The 27648-nt window shown below is 37.1% G+C and overlaps 1 protein-coding gene across 2 annotated transcripts; it reads left to right on the top strand.

The window, feature by feature from the left end:
• The first annotated feature begins 141 nt into the window (after window positions 1-141).
• Window positions 142-26489, top strand: TOP2A (DNA topoisomerase II alpha). Of its 2 annotated transcripts, none has more exons than XM_061391730.1 (35): window positions 142-360; window positions 1219-1374; window positions 1573-1663; window positions 1927-1990; window positions 3395-3540; window positions 3728-3825; window positions 4319-4531; window positions 4861-5034; window positions 5232-5333; window positions 5441-5578; window positions 6612-6750; window positions 7733-7890; window positions 8183-8308; window positions 8568-8678; window positions 8825-8930; window positions 9022-9131; window positions 9610-9702; window positions 10084-10198; window positions 10289-10410; window positions 11875-12023; window positions 14031-14262; window positions 14440-14574; window positions 14691-14891; window positions 15067-15262; window positions 16778-16869; window positions 16973-17137; window positions 17264-17347; window positions 18308-18490; window positions 18809-18899; window positions 23311-23463; window positions 23703-23823; window positions 23944-23987; window positions 24388-24528; window positions 24994-25169; window positions 25499-26489. In XM_061391730.1, exons 1-35 carry the CDS (start codon window positions 340-342, stop codon window positions 25625-25627), a joined length of 4575 nt encoding a protein of 1524 aa, XP_061247714.1. In that variant the 5' UTR covers window positions 142-339; the 3' UTR covers window positions 25628-26489. The 2 variants fall into 2 exon arrangements, with proteins under 2 accessions (XP_061247714.1, XP_061247713.1); XM_061391729.1 differs by having other exon boundaries at window positions 24970-25169.
• The last annotated feature ends 1159 nt before the right edge of the window (window positions 26490-27648 follow it).

Raw genomic sequence — 27648 nt, 5'->3', positions numbered from 1 at the left:
TCCCTGTCCGTGCCTCAGCTACGACTCCGAGTGGTGTCTTTTAAAACGGTCTAGTCCCGCCTCCCTCGTCTAATTGGTTCATTCAAAAAGGCCAGCTCAGCTGTTTATTGGTGAATATAAAAAACCAGCTCTGATTGGTTTCTCTGGACGGAACTGATGAGAGCGCGTCAACGATTGGCCTATCTGGTTTGGGCGGGCTAGCGGAAGGTTCAAACCGGAGTGGAAGCTCTCTCCTAACCGACGTGCGTCTGTGGAGAAGAGGCTTGCTCAGTGATTGTCTCGAGGGTCCCACCGGTTTAGTCACTTGCAGGGTTCTCGAGCCTCTTCACGACCGTCACCATGGAGGTGTCGCCACTACAGGTACAGCTCGCGGGAGGGGCGCGTCGCGGAGCCTCAGCGCGTCCCGGCATCTCTCCGGCTGCCCGTGAGAGAGAGGCGTCTGGGTCGTAGTCCGGCCCCCGAGGGCTGGGCGTGGGTTTTCCGCGTCTACTCGGGTCCCCTGGGCTCGGCGTGATCGCGAAGAGACTGAAACCTTTTTCTGGTGCAAGTAGTGAAGTATTGTCGGCTGTACTGGCTTCTAGGGTGCGGCGTTGTGTTTCAGTTTCTAGAGATTCATTTGGTCCCGGTGTAGGTCGGTGGCATCGTGGTCCGCATGTAGCTTTACGCGGCACTGAGAGATGCTTTCCTCTCTTACCTGGGGCTGAAAATGGGATTGGACGACCCTGACCTTGGACAGTGCAGAGCAAGGAACACGGTTCCCACTATGGAGCCGGCAGGTCCGAGATGCTCAAAATACGTCCCTCCTGTGTTTAAAACGTTAACGTGTCCAAAGGATGGAATCCTTATCCTCCCGTACTGCTACTGTAGAATCTGTTAAGTGCCTGAGACCTGGTAGGCACTCAGTAGATACGTGTGGAGTATCTGAAAGAAGGGGGTGTGTGCTGTTGATGGCATCTAACGCATGAAAGTATTTCCATGTCAGATACACATGGCAAAATAATACGTCTGTTTAAACTGACACTTGGGGGAACCTGCTGCAGTTAACTTATATTGCCATGTTTGTACAAAACTATGCCAGCTCCATTGATACCTACCAAAAGGCTGTGCGATTTGTTTTGGTGTGTGTAAGCAGACCACTACGATAGGTATTTTGTTTCTGGTTTCTGATAAACCTATGATTCAAAATCCCTTTTCTTTAATTTTTTAAAAAATTGCTAGCCTGTAAATGAAAATATGCAAGTCAGCAAAACAAAGAAAAATGAAGATGCTAAGAAAAGATTGTCTATTGAAAGAATCTATCAAAAGAAAACACAACTGGAACATATCCTGCTCCGCCCAGACACCTACATTGGCTCTGTGGAATCAGTGACCCAGGTAAAATCAGGCTAATTAAGTGTAGTTAAGATGAATACTTTTCCAGGTTAATTTTCTATATTTCATATACTTTGTCTTCTGGAACTGGCCTAAGCTATCATCTACATTGTCATACTAATTCAGAAGACTTTACAGTAACCATGATAATAAAACAAAGTAGATATATAAAGTAACCGTATTTCTTTTTCTTATTTCCAGCAAATGTGGGTTTATGATGAAGATATTGGCATTAACTATAGGGAAGTCACTTATGTTCCTGGTTTGTACAAAATCTTTGATGAGATTCTAGGTAAGTATATTCTTAATACAAAGATCTACTGGTCAGATGTGAGAAGTATTATTCATAGCAAAAAAGAGTTGGCAAAGGTTAGACAGTCTGCTGGAATCTAGGAAGTTGAGTTCTTAGAAACAGTCCTATGAATAAAAATTGCTAAATGAATACCTCATCAATGTTACTCCTGCACTGCTTGAGACTTTTTCTTTTTATATCTTAGAGGTAAAGAGTGTTTTCTAAAATACTTTAAGTTTTTACAAATGTGTATTTTCTTTCAGTCAATGCTGCAGACAACAAACAAAGGGACCCAAAAATGTCTTGTATTAGAATCACAATTGACCCGTAAGTCTCCTGCTTAGTCTTTTGTTTTTTTGTAGCACCCTGTTGCTGTTAATTGCATTTACTTGATTTATAGTAAAGTTGAGCTTTTTTTTAATGGGATTTTGCAAAAGTGCAGAAAGGTAGAGTGCTAAAATGAACAATCTAGATAGCTACCATCTAGATCCAACAGTTGTCAACACTTTGCCATATTGTGTACCATCTATATTTTTTAATCATTTCAAAATAAATTATAGACATTATAACACTTTATCTCTAAATATTTCAATAAACATCTCCAATAAGTTCTCTAAGTATTCCAGAGTCTATAGCTATAACTTTTTCTCATGATGCTATTCAAACAGTAAACCAGCAGATGGTGATAAAGAATAATTTGATCTAACATTTCTGCTTATAAATGTCCTTTTGTGGGTAGTCAGGGTGTAGCTTCCCTTTGTTATTATCCTATTCAGTTATAACATAAACTATAATTTAGATTCTTTTTGGGAAATGTGTTAATGATGTGCTTGAGTGCTCCTAAGGACTTGATGCCATAGTCTTTTAAAAAATATTAAGCTAGTTTTAAACTACGTGTCGGAGAGGGCAATGGCACCCCACTCCAGTACTCTTGCCTGGAAAATCCATGGATGGAGGAGCCTGGTAGGCTGCAGTCCATGGCGTCGCTAGGAGTCGGACACAACTGAGCCACTTCACCTTCACTTTTCTCAACTGAGCGACTTCACCTTCACTTTTCTCTTCCATGCATTGGAGAAGGAAATGGCAACCCACTCCAGTGTTCTTGCCTGGAGAATCCCAGGGATGGCGGAGCCTGGTGGGCTGCCGTCTATGGGGTCACACAGAGTTGGACACGACTGAAGAGACTTAGCAGTAGCAGCAGCAAGCTACATGTAATAAGAACCATAGTGTGTGTCGTTAGAACTAAAATATAAGTCCGAATAAATTTTGAATATTTTATTGGTGAGCAGGGACGTTTACAATTGATAATGCGCTTTCATATTTGTTTTGCCAGTGTGCTTTGTCAGGTGGGAAAGCTAAGGGAGCTGGGACAGTGCAGATGATCCTCTTAAAAGCGGTATAATAATATTGTTTCCAAATTTTGTCCTTTTCTTTCCATTGGGCATAAGTCATTTCCCTTTGTTTATCCTAACATTTTAAAGCTTCATATTTTTTCAGTATTATCAGTGTCTGCCCAGGTGTTGGAAAAGGATTGATTTTTTTTTTTCCTTTTGGCTCCTATTTCATGAGTGTTAGGAACTAAGTGTGCTGAATTTCAGAAGGTATATATAAAAAGAGTCATAAAGAAATTGAGACGTGTGTTTTAGAGACAATGGAATTTAAATATGAAAAGAATTAAGCACTAGCTTAACATCTGTTTTACAAAAAAAGAATTCAATCTTCTTTTCTTAGGGAAAACAATTTAATTAGTATATGGAATAATGGAAAAGGTATTCCTGTTGTCGAACACAAAGTTGAGAAGATGTATGTCCCAGCTCTTATCTTTGGACAGCTCCTAACTTCTAGCAACTATGATGATGAAGAAAAGAAAGTAACAGGTAGAGTATTGAGGAAAATAAAAAACACATTTGTTGCTGAAAAAATACATCTTTTCAAAGATTGTGGCCTAAAGGTTAAAAATATGGGAGTAAATCTCTATAATTAAATAGCATTGCCAGTGATTAAGAAATAAAGCTGTAAATGAGATAAGAACAGTTAAATCACATTTTACATTTATTTGCCCAGGTGGTCGAAATGGCTATGGAGCCAAACTCTGTAACATATTCAGTACCAAATTTACTGTGGAAACAGCAAGTAGAGAATACAAGAAAATGTTCAAACAGGTAAGTAAATGAGTATCTTGTGCCTTGATTATAAATTATGCTCTAGCAATAATAATTATAAAATAGTGGCATTAATGGTTTAACATAATTTATAATCTATTAAATCATGGGAGAGGGAAAGTGAAGTTGCTCAGCCGTGTCTGACTCTTTGTGACACCACAGACTGTAGTCTACCACGCTTCTCCATCCATGGTATTTTCCAGGCAAGAGTACTGAAGTGGGTTGCCATTTCCTTCTCGAGGGGATCTTCCCGACCCAGGGATCAAACCCGGGCCTCCTGCATTGCAGGCAGACGCTTTGCCCTCTACCCTGAGCCACTAGGGAAGCTCATAGAAAGTTACTCATAAACGTATATTAGGGGAGTTGGGGGGTGGGGGTTGGTTTGGTTGAGTGTGTGTTTTTCTTTTTTTAGGACTTGTAAATTTGTGTTATTTAATTCTAGTTTGTGAGATAACTTGAATTTTTTTCTCTCCTCTATTCTTTATTTCCATAGACATGGATGGATAACATGGGGAAAGCTGGTGAGATGGAACTCAAGCCCTTTAGTGGAGAAGATTATACATGTATTACCTTCCACCCTGATTTGTCTAAGTTTAAAATGCAAAGCCTAGACAAAGATATTGTTGCACTGATGGTTAGAAGAGCATATGATATTGCTGGATCCACTAAAGATGTCAAGGTCTATCTCAATGGAAATAGGCTTCCAGTAAGTATTTTACTGAATGTAGGCAATGAGGTACTTTGTGTGACCATCATCAAAAGCAAAGTTGATTTTTTTTTCCTCCCATTTGTTTTTCTTAGCACTTCTCAGATATGTTCTGTAAAGAAAACATAATGCCACATTTTAAAAAAATCAGTTAACTTATTTTAAGTTCACTGAAGTCTTTCTCAAAGAATCTTCTAACTAAATCCTTTTGTGTCCTTTAATGACCATCCTCTTATACATATCAGTGAACACCGTTTCATTAGTTTTGAAAAATCTTTATAACCTACTTTTTCATTTACTTAAAAAAAATTAATACTATTATTTTTTAGGTGAAAGGATTCCGTAGCTATGTAGATCTGTATCTGAAGGATAAGGTAGATGAAACTGGCAATCCATTGAAAGTTATCCATGAACAAGTAAACCACAGGTGGGAAGTATGTTTAACAATGAGTGAAAAAGGCTTTCAGCAAATTAGCTTTGTCAACAGCATTGCTACTTCCAAGGTAATTTTATTTTTGAATTATCAATCATGATTTATATTTACATATTTCATATAAGTATTCTTGTTTTAAATATATAAAATGAACTTGAATATTTGGCTACCTTGGCATCAAGGGAACTAAATTAGCTTTTAAAATGTTTGATTATTATTACAATTTTGAGGGTAATGGATTTACAGTTTGGCATTTTTCCTCATTAGGGTGGCAGACATGTTGATTATGTAGCTGATCAGATTGTGACTAAACTTGTTGATGTTGTGAAGAAAAAGAACAAGGGTGGTGTTGCAGTAAAAGCACATCAGGTACGATACTTTAACACTGTTCTTTCTTGAAAGTCAAGGAAGAAGCAAAAGTCTATAAATAAAGCATGAGTAAATTTTTAGTAATTTACTGTCAATTTTTACTGCAGGTAAAAAATCACATGTGGATTTTTGTGAATGCCTTAATTGAAAACCCAACCTTCGACTCCCAGACAAAAGAGAACATGACTTTACAAGTCAAGAGCTTTGGATCAACATGCCAGCTGAGTGAAAAATTCATCAAAGCTGTGAGTACTTGGAAGGAAATAAACGATAGAAGCATCTTCCTTTATTTTCCATTACCCTTCTCAACTCTGCAGAAACCAAAATTCCTCCCACATGTCTTCTCTCTCTGAAAAGGAAATTAAAAAAACAACCCTTACCGCTTACCAACTCTTACCAAGCCCTTAATTATCATCTATATGCCATCTTTATTTATTTGGCCATTACATGTCACCAGTTCAGATCACTTCTGAATTTATCTCATCTAACTAGTTACCAAGCACTGAATGCCTTAAGTTGCTCTCAGCGGACACATCCAAAACTGAATCAGTTCTGTCCATGCTCACTAATCGCCATTCATGGAACTTCCCCACCCTCAAAAAACAAAACTATGTCCTGTTTTAGTCAAAGGTTCCAACCAACTGTTAGGTTGCATAAACCTGAATTCCTTAATTCAGCCTACAAGACCCTGCCGTTTCCAACCTTATCTCAGTACCACTTTTCCCACATTACCTAAGTCTCACTCCTACTGGCTTTAAATTACTCAAAAACAGAGTACTCTTTCCCTCTTTAGAGCTTTTTCACATTTCGGGCAGAGGGATTACCTTGCCTGAAACGCTTTTCACTTGGCTGACTACTTTTAGGTCTTAACTGTCATTTCTTTAGGAAAACCTTTACTTTATATTCATTTCCCTAAAAATTTGTTCCCATAAGACACTGGCCATATATTATTATACATGATATGCTTTCCACTTATCTCTTCATACTGTAATCGCTCATTTTATTTCTGTCTTCCTTGTTGTACCAAACTCCTTTAGGACAAGGACTACAGCTAATTTGTTTTAACCACTAGATCTCCACATGGAGCTCAGTGCCTGGCACCATATAAGTATGTAGTCAGTAAATATTGAATGAAAACCCAAAGGAACCAGCTGCCTCAATAGTGATAATCTGAGACAGGAAAATGTGCCACATCCTGCCCATTTTTGTGGGAATTCATTTGTATTCCGTATTTCTGACAGAACTCTTTTTCCCTAACATGAATCTTCTCATTTTCAGGCGATTGGCTGTGGTATTGTAGAAAGTATACTAAATTGGGTGAAATTTAAGGCCCAAATCCAGTTAAACAAGAAGTGTTCTGCTGTAAAACATAACAGAATCAAAGGAATTCCCAAACTTGATGATGCCAATGATGCAGGTACATATTTAATGTTTCCAAAGTTTAAATCTTATACTTATTTGATTTGATTCATTGACAGCATACTGTGGGTATTTTTCCCTTGACACTTAATATTCAACAGAATATTTGTACTTTGTTAAAAATCAGCCAGTTCCCTGTTACTGAACACTTGGGTCATTTATGTTTTTAACTGTTAAAAATAATTTTGAAATGATTATTTTGGTGTATAAAACAAGAATGTTTATACAGTAGTCTTCTCAACCTTCCTAAGTCCCTGGCTATCTCTGAAAAATAAAATGACAGACATTAACAGGAAAAAAAACAAGTGTATTTATTTAATATAGTTTCCTGTGACGTGAAAATTTGTAAGGAAGTGAAAACCCAAAAAAATGGTTAAACTTAAGTGATTTTATGCTAGCTTTGATGAAGAATGCAAAGTTCTGGAAAGATATGATAGGACAGTGATTATTAGCTGATTATAGTAAACCTGGGGAAACTTAGCATGGCCTTTTCATTCAGATTCTTCTTGGTGACCTTTAATCTTAGATTAAAATGTTCTTTTCTTCCGGGTTTAAGGCGAGCACCTCCTTCATGAGGATCTTATGACCTGCTTCAGGAGAGAAGTTTAGGGGAGAGATCAGAGAGATATTCTTGCTTCTACTAAAGTTTTCTTTTCTCAAAACTCCCTGAGCTTAATAAGATAATGTGCCAAGGTGCCATATTTTAGAGGCATGTCCTAAACCTCATTACCCACAAAATATGTTAAATGTAATATGATCAAGCAAATGTTTGGCAACAGTATAATCATCATGAAAGATTAGTCTAGGAAACTAAGACTTTATTAACTTACAAACTTTAGTTAAACTATAAGTCCAATTACTTAACTCTATTTCACTCTCAAGCCAACTTGTTATGAATTGTAAGTTATTTGTGTTTTATCACATGTCTGAATTAGTATATTTGAGGTTGGACTAAATATGCTAATATTTATTTATTTTAGGAGGCCGAAACTCTACTGAGTGTACACTTATCCTGACAGAGGGAGACTCAGCTAAAACTTTGGCTGTTTCAGGCCTTGGTGTGGTTGGGAGAGACAAGTATGGGGTTTTCCCTCTTAGAGGAAAAATCCTCAATGTTCGAGAAGCTTCTCATAAACAGGTAGAGTATATAAAAACTATCTTCAGAATCTAAGCTTATATTTCACCCCCTTATTGGGAGGATATAAGATATATATAAGATTTTAAAATATATCTTAGTTTGTCGTTATTTTAGAAAATTGTGTATAATGTAGCATATCTTAACAGATCTTTCTGACTTAGTAAAGTATAGGCTGCTGCTAATAACTCAAAAATACTGGAATTCCAAAAAATCCAAGCAACGTATACTGTTATAATTCTTTGTTCCTTTAAAGTTTGTAAATCTTACCTTTTTGTCTATATGTCCATTTCAGATAATGGAAAATGCTGAAATTAACAATATAATTAAGATTGTGGGTCTTCAGTACAAGAAAAACTATGAAGATGAAGATTCACTGAAGACTCTACGTTATGGAAAGATAATGATTATGACAGATCAGGTCAGAATTAAACATGTCTTATTGTTGCATTGCTTTTCTGCCATGAAAGGATATTATTTATCTTTAGTCCACATCTAATAAGATATGTTTCTATTTTATGCATATTATATAATACAGGTTAAGTGAGTCTAAATTTGAATAGCTTTTTTTTTCTTTAATCCCCACAGAAAAACTTTTGAGAAATTGCCAGTATGTCAGTCACAATTTTTTTTAGTTTCTAAACAAATCTTTTGTGTTTTGGCTTTCCAAATATTTCTAGGACCAAGACGGTTCCCATATCAAAGGCTTGCTGATTAATTTTATCCATCACAACTGGCCCTCTCTTCTGCGACATCGTTTTCTGGAGGAATTTATCACTCCCATTGTAAAGGTATACTGATTTCTAAGGTACCATAATGAATATTTGAAGGCTCTACTCCTCAACCCTGGATACACATATAACCTCAGTGATGTGTGATGGTATGCAGGGAACCCAGCAGTGTGGAAAGCCATAGCAATGTGTTTTTTTTACTTCAGGTGTCTAAAAACAAACAAGAAATGGCATTCTATAGCCTTCCTGAGTTTGAAGAATGGAAGAGTTCTACACCAAATCATAAAAAATGGAAAGTCAAATATTACAAAGGTTTGTACTGAAACTCACATAGAACTTCTCATTTTGTTATATACCATTGTACAGGTTTATATGGAGTAACTTGGTGTTCTTGCTTTTGTAGGTTTGGGTACCAGCACATCAAAGGAAGCTAAAGAATACTTTGCAGATATGAAAAGACATCGTATCCAATTTAAATATTCCGGTCCCGAAGATGATGCTGCAATCAGCCTGGTGAGTTTGAGTGTATTTCACAAATACATTCTGGTTTTAGAGGGGCTTCCCAGGTGGAGCAGTAGTAAAAAAAAAAAATTGCCTGCCAATGCAGGAGATGCAAGAAACATGGGTTCCATCCCTGGGTCGGGAAGATCCCCTAGAGAAAGAAATGGCAGCCCACTCCAGTATAGTTGACTGGAAAATCCCATGGACAAGGGAGCCTGGTGGGCTACAGTCCATTGGGTTGCAGTCAGACACAACTGAGCACATACACACACTGGTTTTAGAAATCAGTGTTTTAACTAGTCAACTGAAACATTTAATTTTTCATGTAATAAAATGTTCTATAAAATAGATGATTTTCAGTACACATATTCCAAAGAAAGGAATCAGATATTTTAGAAACTGAGTTATTATGGTTTGTTAGTTTTTTCTAGAAAAAATATTTTGGTATCTGTTAGTGCCAGTAACATCTTTTTTACCTTCTAATTTGTAGGCCTTTAGCAAAAAGCAGACAGATGATCGAAAGGAATGGTTAACTCATTTCATGGAAGATAGAAGACAACGAAAGTTACTTGGCCTTCCTGATGTAAGAAAATTTTAAATATATCCCACAAAATGTACTATTTACTGACCTTTTAGAATTGATAGTATAGCAAATTAAGGCTACTAAATAAATGTTTCAGTAAAAAAGTTAATAGATAACTACTTATAAATATCCTTATTTAATGATTGCTGCATAGATGTATTAGACCTGAAAGAAACTACAGTCAATAAACTTTTTTCCTAATTGTATAGCAAATAAATTTGCTTTGTCTTTAAAACATAAAATACTTTATAATTCTTTGTTTTTGAAAGAATTAGCATAGAAATGATAATGCTTTGTTTTATTTTTGCATTAAGCATTGTTAAGACCAGTGATGTTTTTTATCTTAAACTAGATCATTTAATACTCTCTTTGGTTCCTCAGGATTATTTGTATGGGCAAGCTACCACATATCTGACATACAATGACTTCATAAACAAGGAACTTATCCTGTTTTCAAATTCTGATAATGAAAGGTCTATCCCATCTATGGTGGATGGTGAGTTCTATTTTTACCATAAGATGGAAATCAATGCCTAGAAATGATTAAATTAATGATATTAATATTTTCACGTCTTTCATTTTGAAGGTTTGAAACCAGGTCAGAGAAAGGTTTTGTTTACATGTTTCAAACGGAATGACAAGCGAGAGGTGAAGGTTGCCCAGTTAGCTGGGTCAGTAGCTGAGATGTCCTCTTATCATCATGGTGAGGTAAACACATTATCTATAATGTTTCTGGAAAGCATTATAGCAGAAATACCTGCAAAGTCATTCTCCAAACAGTTGGTGAAAGTATAAGCTGGTACATCCATAGTAGAGAATAATTTGGTGAAATATATCAAACTATAAAATTGTTTATTTTGTAACTTAACAATCTGATTATAAAAATAATGTGCCTATAATGGGCTTCCCTGATGGCTCAGAGGCTAAGGAATATATCTGCAATGCAGGAGACCCACATTCGATCCCTGGTTTGGGAAGATCCCCTGGAGAAGGGAATGTCTAAAACAAGGCTACTGTAATCAAAAGATATGCAAGGATCTACATTCAAAGATATTAATATTTAGTAATGTTTGCTATAACTTTGTTATGCCAAAATTTAGACATGGAAAGTGTCCATCAAATGGAAAATTATTATAAATTATGACATCTGTACATGGAATCTGTGATATAAGTGATAGGTGGGGCTTCCCTGGTGGCTTAGAGGTAAAGAATCTGCCTGCCAATGCCGGAGACACGTGTTCGATCCTTGGGTCAGGAATATCCCCTGGAGAAGGAAACGGTATTCTTCAACCCACTCCAGTATTCTTGCCTGGGAAATCCCATGGACAGAGGAGGAGCCTGGCAGGCTAGAGTCCATGGGGTCACAAAAGAGTCAGACATGACTTAGCAACAACAACATATCTATAGGTACTAACACTGAAGAACATAGTGAGGGAAAAGAAAAGAAGACCAGAATAATAATATACTCCAAACTGTTATCTTTGGTTATCCCTGGGAATGGGAAAGGGCAGTTTTCTAATTTTTCATATATGTCTGAATTGATTGCCTTTATACAAACATACATCTGTTTGTTTTTTATTTTGAAATTGGTTTTTTGCATTTATTATATAAAACATTTTTAAAGAATAAGATTTCCTGTAAGTTTCTAGATTTTTAAAGAGATGATTGTCTTGCTTGTTGCTTCAAATCAAAATATAGTAGGTACTTTGTAGATGTTCACCTAGTAAATATTTGTTTAATGCTTACCGTGTACAGAGTATACAAAATTAAATCATATATATTCTCTACCTTTAACATATAATCACAGTTAAGCCAGAGGGCTACCACACATGTGCACATAAACTCACACAACTATAGAGTGAAACGTGCTAGAATAGAAAGGAGTAGTGTTTAACACAGAGGAGGAAATACTTCATTCTGCAGAGGGTGAATGGAGGAGCTGTGCCTTCAGGGTTAAGACTTGATAGAAATTGCTGGAAGGCAAGCAATTTCTGAACTAGGGGCCAGAAGTCTTAGGTTTACGTACTACGTCTGCCATGTATTTATCTTGGAAAAGCCAGTAAACATCTACACTTCATAAAACCTTACAGGATTATAGTGAAATATAGTCATAACAATAGACATGTTATTATTGAGGCTATGGATGAGACTAATGAATCTTTTTTCCCCCAGATGTCACTAATGATGACCATTATCAATTTGGCTCAGAACTTTGTGGGCAGCAATAATCTGAACCTTTTGCAGCCCATTGGTCAGTTTGGTACCAGGTTGCATGGTGGCAAGGACTCTGCTAGTCCTCGATACATCTTCACAATGCTCAGGTGGGTATGCTTCCGATTTTTAGTAAATTGTCATTTCCAATTTTGAAGTCTTGTGAGTTAGTTGACCAAAAACAGAAAAATTCAGTTAATCAGAAAATGGATTTTTGATGCAAATGTTTGCATTCTTAATTGTTTTAAACTAGCTCATTAAAGTTTAGTCTACTCTTTGCAATGAGTAGAAAATCAAAATTCTATTTCAGTTTGATAGCTTAGCCTTTATATCCCTTAAAATGTTGTTTCCTTGCCAAACTATAAATGTTTTACTCTTGTTTCTTTTTATTTTCTTCTCTTTTCTTCCATCTAGAGCTGTGGTTATCAACCAGGGTAGATTTCACCCTTGAGGGGACATATGGCAATGTCTGGAGACATTTTTGATTGTCATGACAAGGGGAGCCATGCTATTGGCATCTAGTGAGGCCAGGGGTATTGCTGAACGCTCTGTAATGCACAGGACAGCACTTGCACAGCACAGAACTATCTGACCCAGTAGTGCCAAGATTAAGAAACTCCGATATAGAGTTTAAGCCAGAGTCAAGATAAGAACTTAATTCTTCTTAAATACCAAAGTGGAAATACTGCTTCCTTTACAAGTCTGTGGAAAGTACATTATGATTGGTCAATTTTCAACTGTCATCTTATTCATTCTTTCAACAGCATAGGGCATAATTAATAATTCCGTCCCTGAACCTCTTTTTTTTCTCTATTTGTCCTCCAGGACACTAGGCTGTTGGTTCTCCTCCTTATTAGTCTTCTTCACTGGGTCCTTCTCATCTTCCCAACCTCCAAATTATGGCCTGCCCTGGGGCTTCTTCATCTGATCTCTTTCTACTAACTATACTGCCTTCCCATCCAGGGATGATATCTCATGCATCCAGTCTCAGCTCCAGCCCTGGCCTCTAAATTTCATGTCCCTCTCAGCTTTTACTACTTGGATGTCTAATAAATATCTCAAACATAAGTTCAAAACTACACTCTTAGTCCCTGTCTCAGTAAATGAAATACTATCCTCCTAATTCTCAGGCTAAAAATTTGGAGTTACCTTTGACTTGTTTTCTCTACACTTGCATCCAGTTCATCAGCAAGTCCTGGGGACTCTGAACTGGAAAAATACTTAGTCACCCCATTCAATATATAGACTAGTATAGTCTACCACCCTTCTTTCTGTTGGCAGTAGATTAACTTTTTTAATAGGTTACTCGAGTTCAAAACCTTCCAACTTTTTAAAAAATATTTATTTATTTGGCTGTATCAGGTCTTAGTTGTCACATGCAGAATCCTTGTTGCAGCACATGAGCTTCTCTTTAGTTGTGGTGCATGGACTCTAGAGTGTACGGGCTCATTAGCTGCCTCACAGCATATGGGATCTTAGTTCCCCGACCAGGGATCAAACCCATGTCCCCTGCATTGGAAGGTGGATTCTTAGCCACTGGAATAACTTCTTCATTCAGAAAAAAATTAGAGCTTTATTTTAGCAAGCCAGACCCTATATGATCTGTGCTCCCCCTCCCCATGTCTTGATTCCATCTCATACTATCTCTTCTTCAAACACACCTGGCCTCTTTGCCTATAATCAAAGAGGCCAAGCACACTCCCTCAGTGCCTCTGACTTACTGGTACCTCTGTTTGCTGTATGTACACTTTCTCTCAGTTTCTTCTGTGCTCAAATATTATCCTATCAGAAAGGGCTTAGCATTCCTTAGCAGCCCCTCAACCAATTTTAGGTACTTTATCTATTTAATATTTACCATACCACCTGACAAAATGTACATTCATTGGCTGTACTACTAGAATATCTACCTGTACTGAGCTCCTTAAAGACTGAGACTTAATATCTGCAGTGCTTGACATATATGTAGAAAATACTCTAAATAATATTGGTAAATGAATATTAACAGGTAAAGCCAAGGTAGTTTTTATGTATATATCTGAAATAACACATGTTCTTTCCATGAAAGTTGTGTCAAAGCCAATATTTTTCTAAAACAACATTCTTTGTTTTCTCTTTAGCCCTTTGGCTCGGTTGTTATTTCCAGCAAAAGATGACCATACATTAAAGTTTTTATATGATGACAACCAGCGTGTTGAGCCTGAATGGTATATTCCTATTATACCCATGGTGTTGATAAATGGCGCTGAAGGAATTGGTACTGGGTGGTCCTGCAAAATCCCCAACTTTGATGTTCGTGAAGTTGTGAATAACATCAGACGTTTGATGGATGGAGAAGAACCTTTGCCAATGGTAACTATTCTGTGGACTAAGAACCTTAGTTTTCCTCTGGTTTCAATTCAGCAGATGATGTAGCTAAAGAGCATAAAAATTTATTTATTGCTTAATGTTAGATTTACTGTTTAATGCTGTTGGGATTTGTTTTAGTATCACATTTCGAAAACATTCTTTTTTTAAATACCAATTTAGCTTCCAAGTTACAAGAACTTCAAGGGTACTGTTGAGGAGCTGGCTCCAAATCAATATGTGATTAGTGGTGAAGTGGCTATTCTTAATTCTACAACCATTGAAATCTCAGAGCTTCCCATCAGAACGTGGACCCAGGTAAGTAAGGATTTCTTTTTTGATTTCTGTGATGGGGAAACATTTTTTATACTAACGTATGTTGAATACACAGGAGCCTAAGTTTTAGAAACTTACAAAAGGATTCTTTCTTTTAGACGTATAAGGAACAGGTTCTTGAGCCCATGTTGAATGGCACTGAGAAGACACCGCCTCTCATAACAGATTATAGGGAATACCACACAGACACCACTGTGAAGTTTGTTGTGAAGATGACTGAAGAAAAGCTGGTGGAGGCAGAGAGAGCTGGACTACACAAAGTCTTCAAACTCCAAACTAGTCTCACATGCAACTCTATGGTATGTCCTGTTTTATGATAAACGTGTTTCCATGTATATTACAGGTTAATATCAATTTTTAAAGGATGTCTTAGGCTACTTTTACATTTTCAAAGAATGAGGTCATTCCTTTAAAACCATTAAAGTTTAGCCAATTTGTCTACTGTTGACTCTAATCTTGTTTTTTCTTTTCTAGGTCCTCTTTGACCATGTAGGCTGTTTAAAGAAATACGACACAGTTTTGGATATTCTAAGAGACTTCTTTGAACTCAGGCTTAAATATTATGGATTAAGAAAAGAATGGCTTCTAGGAATGCTTGGTGCTGAATCTGCTAAACTGAATAATCAGGCTCGCTTTATCTTAGAGAAAATAGATGGCAAAATAATCATTGGTATGTTTCTGGACCGATAACTGCCTGTACTAAAATTACAATCTTGCCTCACTTCTTTTAAACAGTTTTGGTAAGAGGAATGATAGGGAGGGAGGACAAAATCCATTTATTTCTGCTGGTTCCATGTGTGTTTTTCATATATCTAAATAAGCATTTATGGTTTAAAAGAGATAGCTTTTCCTAGACTGAGCATCTTGAGAAATCAGAAATTAGTTAACATTCCCTGGTGGCTCAGACGGTAAAGTGCCCACAATGCGGGAGACCCGGGTTCAATTCCCGGGTCAGGAAGATCTCCTGGAGAAGGAAATGGCAACCCACTCCAGTACTCTTGCCTAGAAAACTCCATGGATGGAGGGGCCTGGTGGGCTACAGTCCATGGGGTCACAAAGAGTCTGACAGAACTGAGCGACTTCACTTTCACTTTAGACAGAAGAGAATGGAGAGCTAGAAGAGGTCCCTGTGTAAACTGATTGATAACAGCAGAGAGAAGTCTGATAGAAAAACCAAAAAGGAAGGAGGATTTTAAATGGATTATATTATAAGTAAATTGTATACCCAAGACTGAAAGTCCTGTCTAAGGGAATTTTAAGACATTCCAGAAGCAACAAAATCAAAGTTTAAGTATTAACCAGGAATAAAACAGTTTTGACTAAAGTTAGAAGCCTCAGCTCTGGCCAGGATTAACTAAAAAAGCCAGGTAACTATGGGTTGTAGTAGCAAGTACCAAAACATGACAACACAAGTTACATAGTGATCACAGGATAATTTTCTAATGGTACACAAAAATGTTTAGTTTAATAGTTACATATTCATGGGTCTTTTAAAATACTATAACAGTGCATCTCAGTCCCCTAATTTTACAGATACTACCGCTTAAGACAAAGCTAAATAAATAATATTGGGTATGACTCAAAAATAAAAAGTAAAGATTATATTTAGTTGACTAGAATTTAGGAAATACTAGAGACTGTCCAGGCTTCTTGAAGAGTTAATATAGAAGGCCTAAAGGTGTGACTTATGTCAAGTTAATTGGCACTTAGAACCTCACTATATCACAGCTAGTAACATTCAGTATCCCTCAAAGTCTAATAAATTGACTATAGTAGACACTGAGAAGGGGGTACTATAGAAAAAAGGGAACAAATGCATTGTAAGGGGCCATAATCAAGAGAAATCAATGTTTGGATGGTGGCACTAAGAACTTACCTGCTCGAGTGTTGAAATGAAAAGAACAGAGTATAATTGAGGTTGATATTTATCAGAAATAAAGGTTTTGATTGTCTTCTGTTATGATTAGATCACAACCTCATATATGATTTGACTGCCCCCTTGTGGTAATTTATATTTATCAGTGGTTTAGGGAGAAGACTTGGTGTCCACCAGGATGTACAAATTTATGCAAAAAGACCTTATAAGTTCCAGTTTTAATCTTTTGACTTAATATGGTAAAAACTTTATCCTTTCCTAAAATATTGCTCAAAACTACTGTCTCTGTGTTCACATTTGTTTAAATAGAAAATAAGCCTAAGAAAGAGTTAATTAAAGTTCTGATTCAGAGAGGATATGATTCGGATCCTGTGAAGGCTTGGAAAGAAGCCCAGCAAAAGGTAATTTCTTGGTTTTAATTTTCTATGTTATTAGAGATTGTGTACAATCTAATGTCTATATTTCACATTTCCTATTAAAGATACATTTTAATTTCTTGTTTAGGTTCCGGATGAAGAAGAAAATGAAGAAAGTGACAGTGAAAAGGAAACTGAAAAGAGTGACTCTGCAACAGATTCTGGACCTACCTTCAACTACCTTCTTGACATGCCTCTTTGGTATCTAACCAAGGAAAAGAAAGATGAACTGTGCAAACTAAGAAATGAAAAAGTGAGTTGTTGCTGGATAGTACATGTTGCTTGGTTGTATTCTAATGGTGAAAGAAAATTGTGGGCTTTGGGAAAATGCTGTTTATGCACATAAATTAACTCTTAATTTTCTGACTGTCTTATGAAGGAGCAAGAGCTAGAAACATTGAAGAGAAAGAGTCCATCAGATTTGTGGAAAGAAGACTTGGCTGCTTTTGTTGAAGAGCTGGAGGTGTGTAGTTTATAATGCCCATGTTAGAATTTGTATTAATGAAATAAGCTATTCTAGCAATATACCTCGTCAGGAAATTTCACAGTTGACAATAGAAAGAATATAGGGGGCATAAGTAAATGGTACCAGGAAACACACTACCTAGAAGTTTTCACAGGAAGAGGGGAAAGGACAAAAGTTGGTTTTTGACCTATTGGGAGTGAGAATTTAAATGTAGAAGAACACCAACCCAGCCCCCCAAGTAAACCTGAAAGGACAAAGACAGTTTCCTTCAGGGCTGGCTAATCAGTAGTTTAAGAAGATCCTTTGTTTCCAAATCAGTAATACTGTTTTGCAACATTATCTTTAACATAAGAAAAAGTATCTTAATTCCATAAATTAAGCTAAAATCTTTAATGTGAAGATTTATGTTATTGCACTTCAGTTTGGATGTCTAGCTTGTAATTGGTGATTGGATACATTACTGGAATCACATCCTTTCTGCTTATTTGAGTTTATAAACGTATACATTTATGTGTATGTATATGTGTTTTATCCTTAATTCTGATTCCCCATTTTATCCTCAAAGGTTAAGTTGTAGAATCAAACGTAGAACTCAGTCTTTTATCTCCACTTTTCAAAGTGTGCCTTAATGTTTGAACAGCTTATCACAAATTTACCTTTGAGATGTAACAAACTGAAATCAGTTTAATCATTGCCTTTTATTCTGTCCCTAGGGATAAAGTGACATCTATGCTGTAATGTCCTTGTTAGCTTATAGACTTGCTTTCTTTTTTTTTGATGTGACCCCATTGTATATATATATTTTTTAATTGAAGGATAATTGCTTTACAGAATTTTGTTGTTTTCCGTCAAACCTCAACATGAATCAGCCATAGGTATACATATATCCCCTCTGTTTTGAACTTCCCTCCCATCTTCCTCCCCATAGCCTTGCTTTCTTATATCCACCTTTTCTAGGTTGTTGAAGCAAAGGAGAAACAAGATGAACAAATAGGACTTCCTGGGAAAGGTGGGAAAGCAAAGGGGAAAAAAACACAAATGGTAGAAATTTTGCCTTCTCCAAGTGGAAAAAGAGTCATCCCCCGAGTGACTGAAGAAATGAAAGCAGAGGCAGAAAAGAAAATTAAAAAGAAAATTAAGGTAATACTCTTGAAAGCTTATACATAAAACACTTTAAGCATTTTTCCACTTAGAACTGAACTAATCATAGAACTTCTAATCCCGTAGTTTGGAGTTTATCAACTCATCATAACTTCCCTTTCTTATGAGCCTGATTTATTTTCAATGTTTAAGTATCTTTGAAAAAGTCATACCCATACCATTATTCAGAGCTCTTAGCCAAAATAGAAAGAAAAAAAAATCACTCTTTGACCAAATATATATTTGTATATTTGACCCTATATTATTCTGAATAATAAGTTGGCAGAATTTGACCATTTTTGTTGTGTGGTCTTTTAGAGTGAAAATACTGAAGGAAGCCCTCAAGAAGATGGAATGGAAATGGAAAGCCAAAAACTGAGACTGGAAAAGAAACAGAAAAGAGAGCCAGGTATTGAAACATCTTAAGAAAAATGATGTAGAGTTGAGATTAAATTCTGTTTGTTACCTAGTATGTTCCACATAGATATTCAGAAGTTCTTCTTGAGGTCCATGAAGGACTATATCTGAAATTCCCTATCTTTTTCCTTGGTATTGGATTTTTGTAATGAAATACTTTATTGGGCTCTGAAGAAAATGCTCAGTTTGTTAAGTTTCACTTTCTAGCTGGTTATAAGGTTTTAATATATATAACATCAGTTCAGTCGCTCAGTCGTGTCCGACTCTTTGCGACCCCATGAATTGCAGCACCCCAGGCCTCCCTGTCCATCACCAACTTCCGGAGTTCACTCAGACTCACGTCCATCGAGTCAGTGATGCCATCCAGCCATCTCACCCTCTGTCGTCCCCTTCTCCTCCTGCCCCCAATCCCTCCCAGCATCTGAGTCTTTTCCAATGAGTCAACTCTTCGCATGAGGTGGCCAAAGTACTGGAGTTTCAGCTTTAGCATCAGTCCTTCCAGTGAATACCCAGGACTGATATCCTTTAGAATGGACTGGTTGGATCTCCTTGCAGTCCAAGGGACTCTCAAGAGTCTTCTCCAACACCACAGTTCAAAAGCATCAATTCTTCCACTCTCAGCTTTCTTCACAGTCCAACTCTCACATCCATACATGACCACTGGAAAAATCATAGCCTTGACTAGACAGGCCTTTGTTGGCAAAGTAATGTCTCTGCTTTTTAATATGCTGTCTAGGTTGGTCATAACTTTCCTTGTCCAAGGAGTAAGCGTCTTTTAATTTCATGGCTGCAGTCACCATCTGCAGTGATTTTGGAGCCCAAAAAAATAAAGTCTGACATTGTTTCCACTGTTTCCCCATCTATTTGCCATGAAGTGATGGGACCAGATGCCATGATCTTCATTTTCTGAATGTTGAGCTTTAAGCCAACTTTTTCACTGTTCTCTTTCACTTTCATCAAGAGGCTTTTGAGTTCCTCTTCACTTTCTGCCATAAGGGTGGTGTCATCTGCATATCTGAGGTTATTGAGATTTCTCCCAGCAATCTTGATTCCAGCTTGTGCTTCTTCCAGCTCAGCGTTTCTCATGATGTACTCTGCATAGAAGTTAAATAAGCAGGGTGACAATATACAGCCTTGACGTACTCCTTTTCCTATTTGGAACCATATTCATATATAAAGTTTCTTGAAGACAGTCACCACATCTTAGTCATGTTGTTTTATCCCCAGAGTTCAGCACTGTACCTGGGATATACTTAACACTCACTCAGTAAATTAAATAGAAATAACAACTCTAACCATTTGTTTATGCCTTTACTGAATATCTACTTATTTTTAACATCTTCATTGAGCTGTTTTAACATACTCACATGCAAGATTCACTCATTTAAAGTGTACCATTTGGTGATTTTAGTATACTCAGTTTTAGAACAGTTTCTTGCCCTGCAAAGAACACTGTACCCATTAATGGTCACTCTCCATTTTCTCCCAACTCCCCCTCCCCCCAGGCAACCACCAATCTACTTTCTGTGTCTAGATTTGTCTATTCTGGACATTTTATATGAATGGAATCATGTAATATTTTCCTTTGTGGCTGACTTCTTCACTTAACATAATGTTTTCAAGGGTCAGCCATGTAGTAACATGTATCAATACTTCATTCTGTTTTGTTGCCAAATAGTTTTTCATTGTATGAATATACCACATTATATTTATTTGGTCATCAGCTGATATTTGGATTGTTTCCACTTTCTTTGGAGAAGTGTCTGTTCAGATCCTTTGCCCATTTTTTACATTGGGTTATTTGTCTTTTTATTGTTGAGTTAGTTGGAAGAGTTCTTTATATTCTAGATGCCAAATCTTTATCAGATATATGATTCTCAAATATTTTCTGCCAGCCTGTGAAATATCTTTTCATTTTCTTGATGGTGTCCTTTGAAGCACAATTTTTAATTTTGATGAAGTCTAATTTATCTTTTTCTAATGTTGCTCATATTTTTGGTGTCATATCTAATCTTTTGCCTAAGGAATTCCCTGGCAGTCCAGTGATTAGGACTCCATGCTTTCACTGCTGAGGGCCCAGGTTTGATCCCTAGTTGGGGAACTAAGATCCTGCGAGCCCTGTGGTGTAGCCAAAAAAAGAAGAAAAGATTTATTCCTATTTTCCTCTAAGAGTTTTTAGTTTTAGCTTTTACATTTAGGTAATTTTGAAGTAAGTTGCATATGGTATAAGCAAGGGGTCCAACTTCATTCTTTTGCATGTGGATATCCAGATGACCCAGCATCATATATTGAAAAAACTTTCCCTATTGAATTGTTTTCACTTTTGCCAAAAATCTAAAGTTTATTTATGGATTCTCAACTCTATTCCATTGATTGATGTATATATCTATCCTTGAGTACCTACTTTTGATAGGTAATGTGTGCTCAGTTCTGTGGGGAGTACAAAGATGAATAAAACAAATAGAAACATTTTTTGTTGTTGTTCAGTTGACTGGTCACATCCGAGTCTTTGAGACTCCCTGGACTACAGCACTGCAGGCTTCCCTGTCCTTCACTGTCTCCCAGAGTTTGCTCAAACTCATGTCCAGATGCCATCCAACCATGTCTGTTGTCCCCTAAAGATCTTAGTGTTGAAAAAGAAGTAGTAAGAAAATGGGAGGGGGGCTCAAGAGGGAAGGGATATATATAGTTACGGCTGATTCACATTGTTGTATGGCAGAGACCAACAACGTTGTACAGCAGTTATCCTCCAAAAAAGTAATAAAAGTATGCCGTATGTACTATGCTGTTTAAACTACCTAGCAATCAGTACTTTGGCCACTTGATGCTAGTGGCCAACTCATTAGAAAAGACCGTGATGCTGGGAAAGATTGAAGGCAAAAGGAGAAGGGGGTGGCACAGGATGAGATGGTTAGATAGCATCACCAATTCAATGAACATGAATTTGAGCAAACTCCAGGAGATAGTGAAGGATGGGGAAGCCTGGCTGCAGTTCATGAGGTCACCAAGAGTGGGTCACAAATTAGCAACTAAACAACACAAAGCAATCAATTAGCATATAAAGCCAATGAATCAAATAAGTATTATATAATGTGCATGGGACAATGAGAAGGCCCCCTTCGCAGAGTGGGAGGGTTTATTTTGAAAAATAGTAGCAAATAGTTATATCAAATTGTGGAGAGTTAGGAAACCAGGTTGTTGGGGAGGGTGGATATGTTGGATTCAACTAGGTATATGAAGAAAGAACTAAGTAGACCAGTAGGGAGACTGTTCTTCTTATCTTTGGGCCTAAATGAGGGAAATAAATAGCAAAGGGTGGGTATGAGAGACAGTTGGGGTTAAGAATTAACAAGACTTAGTGACTTTAAACCTCCTCAACTCAGCCATTAAATGCCCCTTAAGGTTTGGGCCAAGCCATTCTTCCCTTTGCATTGTCTCCCTTGCCTTGACTTGTATAACTTATTGATCTTCCAGCTGTTCTTGTGCCTTTCCCATCTCCACACTGTAGCCTACAAAACTCTTTAAAAATGCAAATCTGGTCATGTAAGTTCCCTTTTTAAAACAAAATTCTTAACAAGACCAGCCATTCTCCTCCTGACTTCTGTTTTCCAGCCATAATGGATTTCTTTCAGCTTCCTAAACGCACTGTATTTTCTCACAGAACTTTGTACATGTTATATCCTGAACTAGAATGTTTGTCATCCATTTCCCTTCAGCTAGTTAACTCTTGTTTAAACTTTAGATCTCAGCTCAAACACCTCTTTCTTGCAAAAGCCTCATATTTATATATATATACATGCATCCATGGAAAATCCCATGAGAGGAGCCTGGTAGGCTGCAGTCCATGGGGTCGTGCAGAGTCGGACACGACTGAGTGACTTCACTTTCACTTTTCACTTTCATGCATTGGAGAAGGAAATGGCAACCCACTCCAGTGTTCCTGCCTGGAGAATCCTGGGGATGGCGGAGCTTAATGGGCTGCCGTCTCTGGGGTCGCACAGAGTCGGACATGACTGAAGCGACTTAGCAGCAGCAGCAGCACACGCATACTATTGATGCATGCCCTATGTAAACACATATACTGTGGGATTACTACTACTATGGGATTAGATGACCAAGCTATAAGCTCCTTAGCAAGGGGGACTATGTCTGTCTCCGTTCACCATTGTATTCCCAGTACTAGCACAGAGTTAAGTATTAGGTTGGCCAAAAAGTTCATTCAGTTAGTGACTGCTTTGTTGAATAAAGTCCTTGGTAAATAGGAAAAATATATCTTTTATTTTTACACTTTAAGCCAAATGAAGTTTTTGGGCAACCTAATATTTGAAGGATAGATGGATGATAGATGGAGAAAAGTGAGTCAGAGAATATGTAAAGATGGTTAATTCCTATCTCCTTTCCAGTTACCAAGACAAAGAAACAAACTACATTGCCATTTAAACCAATCAAGAAAGCAAAGAAAAGAAACCCCTGGTCCGATTCAGAATCAGATATGAGCAGTAACGAAAGTAATTTTGATGTCCCTCCACGAGAAAAAGAGTCACGGAGAGCAGCAGGTAAGGAAAAGTGAAGAACATGCTGCATATTCTGAAAAATTCAAACGACCTGTGTATTTCAAGATACATAATCCCAGAAATTGTTATCTTAGAGCAGTAATTAAATTTTTGAGAAATTAAGACATCTTTTCAAAGATTAAACTGAAGCTTATATCTTCAGGACATATTGTATTAATATGTGGATTAAATATTTCTCCTGTTGTCCTCTTTGATTCTTTGCATATGTATATTTTTAACAGCAAAAACCAAATTCACAATGGATTTGGATTCAGATGAAGATTTTTCAGATTTTGATGAAGACACTCAAGATGATTTTGTCCCATCAAATGCTAGTCCACCTAAGATCCAAACTTCCCCGAAGTAAGTATCCTCTCTAATAGGGATTTTAGCATGATTGTTTTTAATAGTTGATGATATATTCTTTGTTGTTTGACACATTTAGAACTGGTCGTCAGGATGTTTTGTTTTATTTTATTCTAGACATAGTAACAAAGAACTGAAGCCACTGAAGAGTGCCTCATCAGGTATGTATTTAAGTAAAAATTGTGAGATGTCTGCTTTACTGGACACTCAGGTCCACCTGGCTTCTAACCCAGACTATATTATCCAAGTCCTGTCTTGGAAAATAAATGTGGGTTCTTGTTAGTATTACATTGATATTGGTCATTAGATTTAGTTTTGCACATGAATAAGTTCTCCATTTAATATATTAAAAGTAACCATGTGCTTGCCAGGTACTGTGCTAGAGATACAAAAAATAACTTTGCTGATGAAGAACCCAGAAATTAGAACAAAGTTATAAAAGTGTGTTTGAAATATTCCAGAAAAGTCACAAACATGGTGTTTGAATAGGAATTCAGAGCAGGGACAAAGCACGGATTTTTGTGTATTGCTTATATGTACTACTTTCCTTTCCACTTGAAGTAACAGAGCTTGATGCTGATGATGCTGAGGATAATGCACCACCTCCTCCAAGCTCTCCTGCTGCAGATTTCCCAGCTGTAACTGAAACCATAAACCCTGTTCCTAAAAAGAATGTGACAGCAAAGAAGACAGCAGCAAAAAGTGAGCCTCAGTCTTTGAATTGGGTAATATTGGGATTAACTAACTGGCTTCTACAAGTCAACTTCAAATTTTTATTCTCCAAATTTACTATAGGTATTAAAATAAAGACCTTGTCTAAATGAAAACAAATCCTTAGATCTTTATAATCAAAATTGCTAGTCAGAAGATTTTTAAAAAGTGTTTCTCAAAATGCCAGGTGTTATCCTAACTAGTCATACCTATGACAGGGATGGGACTTAGAAACAGTTACAAACACTTAACATGAAGCCTATAACTACAAAAAAAATCAGATACTTAAGAATATTTCAATTCTCTTATGCATTTTCGTCTCGATTGTTGTCTTTTCCTATGTTAAATATAAGCGGAAAACAAGTTGCTAAAGAAAGTTCACTGTGGAAACAGTTCAGCTAAGAGTGACCATGATGAATGCCTGTCTTACAGGTCAGTCTTCCACCTCCACTACAGGCACCAAAAAAAGGGCTGCACCAAAAAAAACCAAAAAGGATCCAGACTTGGATTCTGATGTCTCTAAAAAGCCTAATGCCCCCAAAACCAAGACTCGCCGCAAAAGGAAGGCGTCCTCCTCTGATGATTCCGACTCTAATTTTGAGAAACTGATCTCCAAAGCAGTCACGAGCAAGGTACTTGTTCTAGTCGGTCCTTTCACTGTAGGTTTTTTTTTCCCACTGAAAAAAGTTACTGTGAAACACGTAATCAAGCTTTGCTGCTAATAATTTGGCTCATTTTTAAGAAAATAAATGTAAATCCATTACCCTTGTACTCTATGTAGTTTAGCTGTAAAACAGCTAAATGTCACTAATCAGTCAATGAGAGGTTTGCCTTTGGTCTGTTTCTTACTACTTGTTAGAAGGTGGAAAATTCCTTGAGTTGTAGTCTGTTGGTATATTTTTTGCATTGAAATTCTACTGTCCGGTTGATACTGGAAATTATTTGCGCTGTTCTTTTTTAGAAACCCAAGGAGGAAAGTGATGATTTCCATCTGGACTTGGACTCAGCTGTGGGTTCTCGGGCAAAATCTGTAAGAACAAAGAAACCTATAAAGTACCTTGAAGAATCAGATGAAGATGATTTCTTTTAAAATGTGAGGTGACTATTTTAAGTAATGATCTTAAAGTTAGGTAAATGTCTCAATTTCCTCCCCTCTGAATTTAGTTTGGGGAAGGCAGTTTTAGTTCAGGACCATTAAAGTGAAGTATGTAGAGCCCAAGTGTCCTTTATCTCTCTGTAATACTGTATAATATTGTGACCATCTCGTGGACAGTGTTTTGTTTTCTTCTCTGCTTTGTATATGTATTTAGTCTGTTTTCTTGTCTTTTAAAGTATGATTTTAGGTTCTCCTGGCCTCTCGGGATAGTTGTGTGGTAACTTTAGCATAATGTAGTTTGACAGTTCATTAAGCTAAAATTGGAGCCCTTTGACATAAAAGTTTCTACTCTGCCTACTTTCAGTAAATATGAGATAGAGCATGATTAGTTCTCTGTTTTATCTTAGTTTTATAAGTAATTTTCCATCAGATAGAACTCTATGTAGTTCCAGTTCCAAATACTCACTTAGCCTTTTATATGTTGAATTTTTAAGCAGTGAAAAATTGTTCATATTCTTCATATCCTTTTGAATAACAGCAGAAACCGTCAATAAAATGAAGAAAATTAGATCCTAAGTTGTGATTATCTCAACACTTGACTTGTCCTCTCAGATTGCAAAGGAGTCAGGAACAATATTCTCAAAGAATATTGATACTATACTCAGCAGTGAGCTTTTATATCCATTTTGGGAAATCTCCATAATTTTCCATTTATAAACTTTTCAAGACCTTCCTGCATTCATTACATGTGTGTGACTTGAGTGATGTTAATGTTTTTGTAAATATTTACTATGTTTTTCTATTTAGCTTAATTCCAACTATTTTGTACTTTAATAAAATGTTGTAAACATTGCAACCCTTGATTGTTGCCCTTATTTCACCCTGCACTACACTCTTTTCCTTAGTCTGAAATATATCCTCTTCACTTTTCACTATAAAATAGCTTTGAGAACTATTCTCATCATTTTCTGATGTCCCTCATATAACTCCTGGCCACAGTGATAGTTCTGAGAGAAAGGCACCATGACTAACAGCCAAGCAGATTTTTCCCTGAGCTTTTAAACATGGGTGCTAAATTCATCTCTTCCACACTCAAAAGGTGTTGACCCTCCATCAATAAATAGCTTTAAATATAAATTTCGACTCCCTACTTTAATATTTTGATAATCCAGTCAACTGCTTGATGATGTCAGTAAATTATATTGGGGCAATTGGCTAATCATTTATGGGGGGAAAAAATGTTAGAAAGGCCCAACCCCTTCTCATCTTACAGGAAAGTTAAACTCAGACCTTTTTCCCCCTCCCCCACCCCCATGGCACACATTATGCAGGATCCCAGTTCCCTAACCAGGGATCAAACCCGTGCTTCCTGCATTGGGAACTGAGAGTCACCCACTGGACCACCAGGGAAATCCTTCACATAGACTATTTATTAAGTATCAAAAACAAAACTGAAGGGACTTCCTGGTGGTCCAGTGGTTAAAAACTTCCATGCCAGCGCAGGGGACCTGAGTTTGATCCCTGGTCCAGGAAGATCCCACAAGCCACGGAGCAACTTAAGCCCGGGCACCACAGCTATGAAGCCCACCCACTTAGAGCCTGTGCTCCACAAGAGAATCCACTGCAATGAGTAGCTCCTACTTGCCTCAACTAGAGAAAACCCAAGAGTAGCAATGACCCAGTACAGCCATAATTTTTTTTTTTTTAATTAAAGAAGTACTAGAAGGAAAGTCTTGAGTTACAGAAGGATAGCCATCCTAAACACATCCCCAAGGGTGGCGTTGTCCAAAGAATGGAAAATGAGCCCTTTTATCAGAACCTGAACAAAAAAAAAGGTCAAGCTCTTTTTGTCGCAGTTCTCACCTTAAGAAATTGGAGAAGGGGACGTGTGGAAATCGACGTAAATACAAAGGAGAGTTCAAGTAACACAAGAAATATCAGTGTCTTGGTTACAACATAATTTTACAAAATGCTTCCAAGGGGGAAAGTAGGCAAAGTGTTCAATCCCTGGGTTG

Source organism: Bos javanicus, chromosome 19, assembly GCF_032452875.1.
Source record: "Bos javanicus breed banteng chromosome 19, ARS-OSU_banteng_1.0, whole genome shotgun sequence".
NCBI lineage: Eukaryota > Metazoa > Chordata > Mammalia > Artiodactyla > Bovidae > Bos > Bos javanicus.
This window is presented reverse-complemented; position numbering and strand designations above follow the sequence as displayed.

What these genes read in the sequence shown, in the direction of transcription:
- TOP2A (XM_061391729.1), top strand. Translation starts at nt 340, where the DNA reads ATGGAGGTGTCGCCACTACAG. An exon ending in ATTAGAATCACAATTGACCC is followed by an intron (nt 1,991 to 3,394) that starts GTAAGTCTCCTG and finishes TTCTTTTCTTAG; the next exon opens with GGAAAACAATTTAATTAGTA. An exon ending in GTGAAAAATTCATCAAAGCT is followed by an intron (nt 5,579 to 6,611) that starts GTGAGTACTTGG and finishes TCTCATTTTCAG; the next exon opens with GCGATTGGCTGTGGTATTGT.